Source organism: Gymnogyps californianus, chromosome 1 (genome assembly GCF_018139145.2).
Source record: "Gymnogyps californianus isolate 813 chromosome 1, ASM1813914v2, whole genome shotgun sequence".
Classification (NCBI taxonomy): Eukaryota; Metazoa; Chordata; class Aves; order Accipitriformes; family Cathartidae; genus Gymnogyps; species Gymnogyps californianus.
In genome coordinates this window covers 134,933,589-134,946,376 of record NC_059471.1, presented here as the reverse complement: position 1 = coordinate 134,946,376, position 12,788 = coordinate 134,933,589, and the positions used below count along the sequence as shown (strand labels likewise).

The following is a 12,788-nucleotide window of genomic DNA, read 5'->3' as shown; positions in this document are numbered from 1 at the left end:
AGGGAGCTCCGTGAAGTTCTGGTGTGAATGGGCTCTCCCCTTAGGTAGATGGCTTTTTTTGTACTTTGGCACTGAAAAAGCAGCATACGATTCAATTTAGAATAATGCTGGATGTCAACCTGGATAATCCTATGATAATCTGTATTAGGAGAAATTGCATTACTAAAAGCTGACCTGCAGCCACCACTTGCTGCCACCTATATTGCTTACTGTTTTGAGCTGCTAAGGGAGCTGAAAAGACCATTGTGATGTACTGAAGACTAAAGCATTAGCATGGTACCTACAACTTTTGGATAACTGGGTCTGTAAGAGAGCTTCACTGCCTTCATTATCCTTTCTTATCCCCATGTTGGCTTTCACTTCAGAGCCAGAGATAATTCCTGCACACACAGACTCGTAGAAGAAGTTAGACTGGAAGGGACCTCTGGGGGTCACCTGGCCCAGCACCCCATTTCTGAAGCAGGGTACCTCCTGACGCACGCTCCTTTGCACAACTGCATGATTCTTGCCAGGCCCTGAGATCACCAGTGCGGTCCTGAGGAACATTATTCGGTTCCTCATTTGGTACCACCCTGCAGAGGGAAGAAGAAGAATGGTCTAGTCTTTACGACCCAGGTGGGTGTAGAGCCGTTCAATGAAGTACGAGTCTCCTTCAGCCCAGCTGATGATGGCCTCTCCTCTGGGAACAAAGCTCCTGGAGTTTCATCAGACCTGTGGCACAGTGTGCCCCTGGGCCCCCGATCTGGTGGCTGTTAGCTCCATGTCCATTTATTCTCCATTTGAGCTGAGAAAGTCAGAGAGCTTGTGACTTCTCCTCTTGGACACTTGGTGTGAGATTGATGAATGTCTTGTTCCTCTGGAGTGTACCAGTTCTCTGAACGCAAGGAAACAGACTGGCTCTTTCACACCCTTCCGCTCTGTGTTGGTAGGTTACAGTCAATAAACCTGGAGCACTGCCAGAGACAAGGACAACAGGGACTGTGACTTGCTCTTGCTATTGCAACTTGCACCCATTGTCTTGGTGGGAGAGAGACAAAGCTGTTGTTAAGTCCAGCCAGGGAGCTGATCTGTCTCTGATTCTCCTCTATCGGAAAGCATCTGCCCTAGTTACGCCATCAAACCGAAAGGTCAGCAGAACACCGTCATACCTAAAGGTTGGGCTGGCTGTGCACACCCATATTAGAGCTTGAGGGAGCAGTAGATATCCGCAGGATGTGGATCCAACATCTTGCTCTGGGGCTGGGGCTTTTTCTGCTCATGCCCGAGGCTTACTTCCACTTCCCTCCCTCAAGTCTTTCCTCCCTGGCCAGATTCAGCAAGATTAGTAGCAAACACCAAGCCACTCGGTGCCCGTGTAAGTACCTCTTTCCCATCTGAGAATGGTGCTGCTTGAACCTCATGTTCTCCCTTCCTGCACACACGCAGTCTAAGCCCTGCTAAAATCACCTTCTTTCTAACCACATCGCAAAGCACGTTAGAATAACTCACTCAGAGCACACACCTTCACTGACAACTCCAAGCATCCCTCCAGATTTTGCCCATTCCTTTTTAAAGACTGCTGCCCAACCTAGACCAGACTCATTAGGACAGTGACAGGGATCACTACGAGGAAGTTTAACGCATTTTGCTTTTGAAATTATCTGTGAGCTTGAGCCCTCCTGAGCTTAAGTCCTTGACAATATGTCTCCCTTTGGCCAGAAAACATGAGCCTGTGCTCCACCCCGCTGTTATGTTCCCCTGGACTCTCTATGGCTGACCCAAGCCAAGCGCACAAGATGTGGGTGCCTTTCTTTCCAGACCTTCTTTCAAATCACAGGGCATGGTTGCCATCACAGGCCAGAACTGCAGGAGCTTCACCTTTCACAGTTCAACAAAGGCCAAGCCCACAAGGGCATCTAAGCGTGTAAATTGCAGCTGATTTTTGGTATGCTGCGCAATCGGGTGCTTTTTCCCCACCTCCACCTCCCCACAGTCGATTGTGGTTTTCTCAGCAGCAGTCCCTGTTTGGTTTGGTCCTTGGGGACAACCTCTGGGGTTTGGGGTTTGGGGAGGGATTTCACAGTGGGTGTCCAACAGGAATCACTTCATCCCTGAGACGGCAAGGGAAGCACAGCTGAAGAGCACAACAGGACAGGGAGGAGCAGCTAACAATGGCTCTTCCAGGGAGCAGCTGCAGATGGAGAAGTGGATGGAAGAACACAGGAGGAAATGGCTGAGAAGAGAACTGAGCCTGAGCTAAGTAAAGGGTGAAATCCTGACTTTTGTCTGACAGCGATGGGGCAACGAATGCTACAGCAGCAGCGGTGGCTGTGCCTGACCTGCCACGCAGGCAATACACTGCCAGAGCCTGAACCGAGCGTGTGGGTCTCACGGCCCTACTCAGCACCTCGGGTAACGGAGCCTGCAGGCAGAGGCTCTGCCTGCCCAAACGGCACAGGGGAGGGTCCCGTGGTGCCGGGAGACGAGCCGCACGAGGCATCGTTAAGGAGTCAGTGTTTCAACGATAACAAGTCTGACGGGGCTTCTGCAAGTGGCACGGGTGATTCCCAGTGCCGTTGTTGTGCTGTGACAGAGGCCACAGTGGGGTTTGTTAAAAGTTAAGAGTTCTTCCCTTGCAAAGCGTTTACACGTCTGCTGGCGACGATGTTAGGGGCTGGCTGTGCAGGGCCGCCAGGCAACACCTGGTGAAGCCTCCGGGGCTGTGACAAAGTCAACACAACAACAGACAGTTCCTCCCCCGAGACAAGGACAGATGATGACCTCTGCTCCTCTGCCTTCCTTGCCCACGGGGAGCCAGCACCACCCGGTCTGCAGCTCTCCCTTTCTGCCACAGCAGAAGGCGGCTCCAGGCTTTACCTGCGACTCCCACCTGCCTACCCACCCACGGACCCTCGGCAGGCTCGTACCGCCCGTGCATAGGGCGAACACAACTCGTCACTTGCCTTGCCCACTCTCATGTCCATAACAAATATAAACCTTCCTCTGTTTGCAGGCACACGCACAAAGGCATCTACACATTTATTTCAATGGCAGCTTGTCGGGAATAAAAGCTCAGCTCGTGCTGGTGTTACGCTGAATCCGAAAACGTGTCACTGTGGTTGGGATTGCTAAACTGCAATCAGGATCAACAAACAAGGGTCACCCTTTTGGAAAGACCAAAACTGCCCCATTTCATTTCTTTACGCATGAAAGGTGTAACACAGAGGGCTTTTCCCAATCACTACCTCTAGCTCTTCCTCTGTCTTGCCCCAGCAAATACAGGACTTTGTCCACTCCCACCCTTCCATGTTGCCCCTGATAATTCTCTCTATAGCGCCAGGATCCCCTTTTGTCCAAAACATTGAATCTGCAACTGTGAGCCATTGCTGACCCCTTTCCCTCTCTGCATTCATTTGCTTTCTTCCTTTGCATCCGTTTTCTCTCCCTTCACGTGCCTTAAAGGCTCTGAAAATGCCTGGTGCCATTTACAGCAGGTCTGAACGTGTCCCATCTGAGTCCCTCTGCTCTGCCAAAGCTTGCCTGTCCCCACATCCCCGGTTCACAGCTCAGTCCCACTGTCAAGGTTTCTCCCGCAGTGCCCCATGGAGTGGAAACGACCCGACTCGTTTGGAGATGCCTTCTTCCTCCCGTCACTCCCATGCTTGAGAAAGAGCGCTGTTCTTCTCACGTCACGTAGAATGGGGACCAACTTGCAGAGAGGACTGGAAGCCACTGAGCCGACAGGGCCATTAGCAGAGAGGTTGTAAGCAGTGACAAGGCCTGGACTTCTTTGAAAGTTTCAGGGTCAGCGTCCGTGCTCCCCTCCTCCACTCCAGTCTTGCCCCACAGCTAGAAAAAATACCTTGCGATTAAACAAACGGGGAATATGGCTATAAAGGAAAGGAGCAAGCAAATCCCTGTTGGAAATAAATGGTCAGAGAGATCCTCACCCTTGAAAAATGTGAAAATTCGTTTTATAGACAGAAACTCGAGCGCAGTTGTTTAACACACCTCAGTATGGGTCAAACTGGAGGACATGCTCTCCTGTATCTCTTTCTCATGCCAGGTTATCTTGTGCCACACACCTCAACACCAGGAAAGGGGAGAACCAAAACACTGGTTAGCCTTGGCTTATTTTGCCAATTTCCAGATGTGGGTTGGTTTTTTTAACCTTTGATTGCCCTAATATACTGAAAATATTTTAAATCTCATAGCATTGCAGCAGCTGACTTGCATTTGGAGCACTGATTATCAGTCAGGAATACCTGCTTTTTTTAAAAATTCCCCACAGTATCAGTGTTTATATCAATCAGTATCATTTATGTCAGCAACAGGAAGTTTGTGGTGCCACTGAGATAATTTCCCAGGTGTGTCAGGGATGTGTTTATATGTGCTGCTTATTGTCTCTGAGGCTTCAAGACAACGGGAGATGGATGTGTCTTGCCCCTGGTCCCCACCAGAAACCGCTTCTGGAATGTGTTAGTAGAGTGAGATTGAAAGAAGAGGGTGTTTTAGCTGTTCCTTGGGCCAAAGCGCTTCATGTCCTGAGCTTCTATGAAATCCTGCAACAAGCTGTGTCACCTGTTTGTCGCAGTTTTGAGTGGAATGCATTTGCCTGTGGAAACCAGACAACACACTTTCCTATGACACGTGTGCCCTTCTTTTCTCTTCCCTTTCTTCCCATGGAGTTCCAGGGAAAACGAACTTCAGCTTAGACGTATAGGATACACACTTAACACGCAGAAGACCTTGCAGTGTGGAAATAAACAGGAGAAGTGGGGAAAAATGAATAACAGTCACTGTCAGAAAGCAGCTTTTCCTGCCTTCCCATGGTCCCAAGTGGGGATACGCCCGATGGGAAGATCCCACAGGAGGGCCTGTCCTTGCGTGCTTCACCTGGAAGAAAGGCGGGCAGCGTGCTCAGGCTGGATCAGGAACCTGAGGGCTCTCCTAGAGCCATGGAAAGCAAGGTATGGAAGACACTGGCCGCCGAGCTCTGCATGGGCAGGCAGCTGTGGGAATTGGGGTGCTGGCTGTGATGAGCCCAAGTGCTTTCCTGCCCTCCCCACCCAGGAAGGGCAAACGTGGCTGGACTGCGGGGCACTTGCTGTCTCTCCCATATTCCCCCTTGGGACCTCCAGGGCCCTTTGCTCTTCCAGAAACATTCACCCTCACCATCCCTCACAGCCTGCGCCCATCCTCTGGGGGGCAGATCCCTTCTTCCCCTCTCAGCTGCTTTCACACCAAGCGCAAACCTGAGCTGGAGGCTGGTGCTGCCCGTCAGGGCCAGTTGCCCTCCAGGCAGGTTGCTGCCCTCCTTCTCAGCAAGGGCTGTGCTACAGCCTCCCTTTGCAGAGCTTTCTGCCTGCGTCCAGCTGCCTGCCTTTGGCCAGCCAGGAGACGCTAGTCCAACGCAGAGCACAAAAGGCCCGATGTCCCACATGGCATTGCAAAAGCTTTTATTGTACCCTTCGACCATAGTGCTGGATTTGGCAAGAGCCTTGCACGTGTAGCAGCCCTTGCCTTGCCAGTGGGGGGCAAGAGCTTCTGCTTTCTTCTCACTTGACAGCAGCAGTGGCACGGGCAGGTGCAGCCCTTTGCCAGGGGCATCTCTTCTTACTCTTGGTCGTCTTCTTTTTGGAGGATGAGGCCACGCGCTGGCTTTTGGGGACAGCCCTGCCGCGGCACCTGGGCATGCTGCCTCGCAGGAGCTGCTTGAGCACAGAGCTCTTTTGCATCGCCGTCTGCAAGTGTGATGGAGAAATGCGCTGCTGCTTGCTCTTCTTGGAAATCTTGCCAGCCACGTCCATGGTCTTGTGCGTCACCCACTGCAGCACCGCAGCCAGATAGACGGGGGCCCTGGCTCCAAAGCGCTCAGCAAAGCGGCCTCTGCGCAGCTGCCTGTCTACACGGCTCACAGGGAACAGCAGCCCGGCCCGGGAGGACCGGGAGGAGCGGCTCTTTTTGGCCTTCGCTTCGCTGCCTTCGGAGGGGCCCCAGAACATGTCACTTCGGGCGCCCACTCCTGCTCAGGCACCGTGCAGACCTCCTCTGCTCCGGACATGCTGCTCACAGCTTGCTCCCGCGGGTCTCTCCACGCCGTGCCTTCCCGTGTGCCCTGCCTCCCTTGCCCGCCTGTCCTTGCTTTCCTTGCTGGCTCTCGCTGGTGGTTCCTGGCTCTGGGCTCGGGTTGCCTGCGCCCGTCCTTGCCGGCCTGGCCAAGCCTTGTCTGGGGCAGGGAGGCCAGGACCGACCTTGCTTCGGCTGAGCCCCGCGGAAGAAGGGCTCAGGCTCAGGCCCTCTCCTTTGCAGGCTCCGGCCCTTTGCTCACCTGGGCAGAGGGAGCAAGGGCTCTCCCTGGGTGGCGGGGACCAATAGGAAAGGACTTCCTCTGTGACCTCACCTCTCTGCTTGTGACATCATCCCCGCTGGCTCCGCCCTTTGTGGCTGAGCTCAGGGGGCAGCTCTGCTCCCCAGCTCTGCTCCCGCTTTCCATGGCAGAGGCTTTCCCAGCACTTGGCACAGGGGGAGCTGCTACAAGGCCGAGCGCTCTCCTCTCCTCTGTGCTCTCCTCCCTGGCCCTGCCCTACGACAGCTCTCCCTTCAGCCCTTGCCTCTCCCTTCCGACCCAAACCCACATTGCCACTCTTGGGGAGAGGACCTCCTTCCCCATGTCACGAGATCCCAGAGCCACAGGCTGCCCAGACATGGGTCCCGTTGGGTCCTGCCTGTCAAGGCCTATCACCCCAGAAGGGTTGTTAGTAGAGACGTATTAAGCAGCGACAGAACTTGGAGTTTGAACGTTTCGGTGCCAGCATCCATTCTCCCCTCCTCCATTCCAGTCTTGCCCCTTAGCAGGGAAAAATACCCAGTATTTGTGCCCGGTGTGTGAGAGAGAAATGCAGGGACTCCCCATGTGAGTTAAGTTTCAGCAAGTCTTTGACATTGTGTCTGAGAAGTTACACTTATGTGATACAAATTTTCAAAGCTCTGTGATGAAGGATGTTTAAAACCAGACCTTTAGGTAAAGGGAACACTACCTTTTCCTCTCAGAAGATTTCAGCCTTCGTTTTGTTCTTATTTCCTTTGATTTCCATGTGAGCTTCCTCATTTTTGTCTTTGTATGTAGACCTTCATGTCACAAGGTTATTAGGTACATGGCTTAAACTCCTCTGGAGTCCTAGTTGGGCAGCAAGTAAGAAGGTACCGTGATTTATTATTACTATTTTTACTCTTAGAGTTATTCCCATGTGAAAGACTCTCTCAAAGTGTGAAATATTTTCAGTCCTTGTAGCATTTCAAGGTATAATGGTGTATTTGGGAAAAGATTAGCTTTTCTAATGGATTAAGCTGTGATACTATTATTTCATTCCTTTGTCTTATGATCATTCTTTCCAGCAGAACTTTTTTGCAGAAATGAGAAAAGGATATCAAGCCCTCACAACAGAATTAGTCCTGCTCAAATGTTCCAGTTTTCTGGATGCGCAGCTTGTGCTCTTCCTAGTGTTTTCCATCGTATATCTGCTTACACTTGCCAGAAACGTCACCATTATGGTAATAATAAGGATTGACTGTACTCTTCCATTTATTTCTTTCCTTCTGTTCCTTCATTGTCATAGATCTGTTATTAATTAGTCATTGTCCCTAGTGTGTTGGCAAATTTCTTAAAAGAAATCAAGAGCATTTCATTTATTGCTTGTCTTATGCAGGTGTTTTTCTTCATTGGTTCTTCATGCTCAGTTTGTTTCCTTCTAGTAGCAATGGGTTATGATTGCTGCTTTGCAATATATAAGCCTTCAAACTCATTCTCATGAACCCCAAAGCCTGTACTCAATTCCCTCTACTGAAGGGAAGAACAAGTTTTTCCTAAGTGCTTTTCTCATCTTGTTGTTGTTGCTGTGCATTTTGAATATGTCTCCATGATATATTTGAGGCCCAAATCCAGATCTATCTTGGATGAAGACAGTTTTCTTTCTGTTACTTACACTGTAATGACTCCCTTGTTAAACTCCGTAGATTATGATCTGAACAAACAAGAACATGCAGCTGGCCCTTAGGAAGACCCTTGGCAGAAAATAGCTTACTGAAAGCACATTCAGGGCGCAGTTGGAAAGCTAGTTTAACCCCTTAAGAACTCCTGACCCAATCCAGCAGCTGACAGCATCATGGAAAGAAAAGGCTGTGATATCAACTGCATCATGGGACAATCTTGCCTATTTATTTAGTGTGTTCTGCGAATTAAGTGCTCCTCAGGAATCGTTCTCATGCAAGGAAACCTTCAGTGAACAGAGGCTGGTAGAAACATGACTTCAGAAACACATGCAGCATAGCAGCATTTGCAACTCTGCTTCCTAGGCATCTGCTTGAACACACTCTTAGTTTTCTTTCCACCGGGCCATTTTTGTCCCATCTAGAATGTAGTGTTTCTAGGATGTCCACCTCCTTGTGGTTGTTTTTAGGAAGTAATTAGGAGGATGCCAATATCATCAGGCCTGCAACAGGCATCAGTATGGTGATACCAGTATGCTTGATCTGTCTGTCTCAGATGTTCTCCTGCTAACCACTGAAAGCATCCTGCTCTCTCCAAATCTTCCTGACTAAAGGAAGACCTCCTTCCCCATGTCACGGGATCCCAGAGCCACAGGCTGCCCAGACATGGGTCCCATCGGGTTTCAAATAGCTCCATGGGTGGAGACTCCACAACCTCTCTGGGCAACTCCCCTGAGCCTTTTCTTCTCTGAGCTAAACAGCCCCAGCTCTCTCAGCAATTCGTTCCAATGAAAGCCTACATTTTCCCAAGCCTTCCTCTTCCAATGCCTCCTTCCCTTCCCCTTCCCCTTCCCTCTCCTCCCCTGTTGGGCAGGGGACGGTGGAGAGCAACCCAGGCAGAAGGAATCCCAAACCATCCCCGACGCCTGCTGTGGTTAACAAAAACTCAGGTACCTGAGCTGTGACTGCCTGGGGCAGGTGTGTCTGGGCAAGGCTGCAGAGGGGAAATGCCTTGAGAACATCTCAAGGACTGCAGAATATTCCTGTCTGCAGTACTGTGTCTCCTGTACATCACCCCAGAGGCAATGCAGGCAACGTGCTTTGCCTGGATTTGTATCCTGGGGTCTCTTCAAATGCCTTCCATCAAGATAAATGTTTTAGAGACATTTACTTTTGATTTCTGCACATTTGGCCTTCTGGGCTTTTTGTAGGAATATGGGTAGTTTTTCAGATGGCACAGAGGAGTCATTTCTTTCTTTTTCTACTATTTTTTTACTAAAAATTCGTTCCAACGTATCATTTAGGTACTGTGGAAGTCCACTACCTCCTCACATTGCCCAAAGTGGGTTTCACACTTTCAACTCAAATAGTAAAGCCAGGTCTTCCCCTTGGCCCCATCTTCCATGTCTTTTCAAATTTTCCACTGTTTGATCTTTCTTACACTCCCTGATTCAGGGACACCTTTGTAAGTGTACGCGGCAGCCTGATGAGATGCAGAGGCTGTGCCTGTCAAAGAGTGGCAGCTGGACTTGCTTTCCTTTTTTCCAGGTTAGCTCTAGCAGAGGTACAGAGGAGATATAGATCGTGCTGCTTCATATAAGAGCAATATCTCCTGGACCCAAAGCTATGCCTTTCCTAGTGTTCTGGGAATAGTTGTGGAGTTTTGGAACCAGTCTCTGGGATGATGGAAAGATGAATATCCTCCGTGCATGAGGTCATTTCAGAAATACAGTGTTTTCAAATGCCTGTACCACTACCAGGAATGCACTCAATTTTATATTTGGCTTCTGGTATTAATAGTAAATTCTTCTTGCTTTCCAATTTCCCCAGAGTTCTTACCATTGATATAATCTGATTTTTAATGCCTCAGTCTGTGTAAGCAGTCACAGATCCAAATTAATATCTATGAACCCTGCTACTGTTGTGGCATTGTTCCTTACATGTACTCCGCGAATCGAGGCTCCTGATATTCATGGTCTTCTCTCAAACAGCAGGAAAGGAAAAGAATAAATACTTGGGTGTCAGTATTTTACAAATCCATTGGATTCAGTTTTCCTTGCTTTCTTTAGCATACAGGAAACTAGAAATCTACCTTTAAAGTTAATAGCCAATATTCCCAATGTCATATGATTCAAACAGCTTGGGTAAATACTAAATACTGTAGGAGACTTCATATGCAAATACTTTTATGAAGCCACAACAGAAATTAAAATTCTGTTCTTGAGTAGTTCTGCTCATAAAGGTCACCTGTCTATTAAAGGTATCACTAATTTCTAGTTGTTGGGAAGATAAGGGTCTGCAACTTAGCTTTTGCCCCATCTCTCATGGAACTGAGTCCATTTGTTCATCAAAAGGTAGCTTCTTCAGAGTAAGTAGAAAGCACAATAGGGAGACAGTGCTACTTCTCTGTATAAGGAAGCTGGGACCCAACCACCCAGTCTGGGAGAGTGAAATCCCTTCAAATCTGGGGCACAGGGCTGAAGATTTCCCATTTTGCTAATCATTCTGAAAAAAACCCATGCCTTAAAAATCTGCTTGCAGAGACCTCATGGGGAGAGAGCATTAAGGGTGTTCTGAAATAATAACGGGACAACGGCGCCCACAGGCGATAATTTTGAGGAACAAACCTTGTCACAGTTCATGCTTGCAAAGCACCCTTACCTGTTTGTGGCACGACGACAGGACAAAACAGCCTCAAGTTGCGCCAGGGGAGGTTTAGATCGGATATTAGGAAAAATTTCTTCACTGAAAGGGTTGTCAAGCATTGGAACAGGCTGCCCAAGGAAGTGGTTGAGTCACCATCCCTGGATGTATTTAAAAGAGATGTAGATGTGGTGCTTAGGGACGTGGTTTAGTGGTGGACTTGGCAGTGTTAGGTTTACAGTTGGACTCGATCTTAAAGGTCTTTTCCAACCTAAATGGATTCTATGACTCTATGATTCTATGACCAGAAAGTGGCAGCAGGTCAGCACTGAGACTCTCCAGGGTCCCTTCTTTTCCCTTGAGATTCCCAGTTGTTTCGCTGTCCTACAAAGGTAAACTTTACAGATGTCTGTGCTACAGGCAGTTATAAGCAGGACACAGGGAAAAAGAAAATGCTTACCTTAAAAGTTCAATTCCTATTTCATCTTTCATACGCTCTTGGTGTTATCTAAATAAGAATTTTGCACTGATTAGCTATGGAGTAATGTACATTGGTTTAGAAGGCAGCACATGAGATTTCATACTGCATTCAGTTTCTGTTTAATAACATTCTAGTAACAAACTTTAGTATCCTAAACTTACCATATTATTATACTATATTATAGTGTAATTTTAGAATAATTAAGAAATGCTAAATATAGGATGCATTTTTAAGTATAAAATCCTGCTGGTTTAATTGCTATGTCACAAGAAGTGTATTTTCTAGTAAACACTACTTTTCAAGTATGTTGCACATTTGCTCAGAGGTCCTCTATATAAGAGCTTTCTATAGTTGGCATCCAAAGCAATGAAAAGCTATCCATGTGTGCCCTATATATTTTTCTGAGGCAAATACTGCATTAAACTACAGATCATTGTAACAGAAATCTTGAGTTCAGAATGAATGGCATCTGAATGAAAATATGTATGAAGATGCGTCTGAATAAAGAACAGAACAAGAGATAAAGACATGGCATGCCTTAATTGGTGCAGAAGGTTGTCATTCAAATAACCAGAGATCAAGGACTGCAGCAATTTAAAGCCATAAAGATAAGGTGACAAAGAGTTGAAAAACAGGATTGCAGCCATAAAGTATTCAAGTAGGAAAATAAAGAACACTGATACTCAGCAATTTTTCCTCAGACTTGCAAGGGGCAAGAGAGGATAGTCAGACAAAAGATCTCAGTAAATCTCTACTCATGGAAGATGCAAAAGGTACAACCAAAGTTCAGTTAATAATAATTAATGATGATTGCCCGTCAAGAAGAACCTCTAGAGACATGATGAGCACTCAGCAGCTGCTGACAGCTCTCCTCTGTGGCACTATTATTCCTTCCCAGATTACTTGGACAAACATGTCTTGGCACTTGTGAATATGAGAGAATGATTAAGTGAAATCCACGGCAGAAGGAGCATGACTGAAATCAGTTTTGCTTAAAATAAAAATCACCTTCCCTTTCCAGAATGATTCACATTAAACCTTCCTACAAAAACCATCGTAGAGAACATGACATTTTTTTTCACATCTAGGAAACTAGGCACAAAGCATAAAAATTTAAAGCACAACTCCTATCCCATAAGTTTCTCCTGTTTTCTTTGATTTTTCCATTTTATCCTACACCACTACAAGGACTTCCATTTTAAAAAGCTACTTGCCAATATGCACATTTATAAATTAAAATGGATTTTCTCTGGAAGAGAACGGAGGATAACCTAGTACTTCCATCTTTACTCTCTTCATTTTACCCATTTTCTCCTTCATGTCTCTGTGCCTCAGTGCCCAAAATTCCATGCACCAGCAAGCTTCAGAAAGATATGAAGTCAAGGAAAACCAAATGTAAATAACAGGAAAAATCTCCTAGAAGCAAAGGTTTACTTGACTATGCAATTGTCTTCTGTATGGAAATAGTGCAAGACCCAGCCTTAAAGGCACTGCAAAGTATTGAAAACTGTAGGAGAATAAATTCCCTCATCTATTCCAGCTGTGGGGGAAGAAAGGGAAGGACACCAGATAATATTGTGCATTTCGTTGTTACTTTCTATAATTTCTTCTGTCTGAGAAAAAACATGGCCTCAGACTGTGTGTTGCCTTCCTCCTACATAGAGCTATGCAGATGATGTGTCTAATAGTTCAGGGG

The 12,788-nt window shown here is 47.5% G+C and overlaps 1 protein-coding gene across 1 annotated transcript; it reads right to left on the bottom strand.

Moving 5' to 3' along the window:
• Positions 1–5,537: 5,537 nt before the first annotated feature.
• On the bottom strand, positions 5,538–7,590 carry LOC127016252 (uncharacterized). Its single transcript, XM_050896672.1, is given in 3 exon segments — positions 5,538–5,974; positions 5,977–6,243; positions 7,509–7,590. Coding segments are annotated over 3 exon segments (786 nt in total).
• Between the last annotated feature and the right edge of the window lie 5,198 nt (positions 7,591–12,788).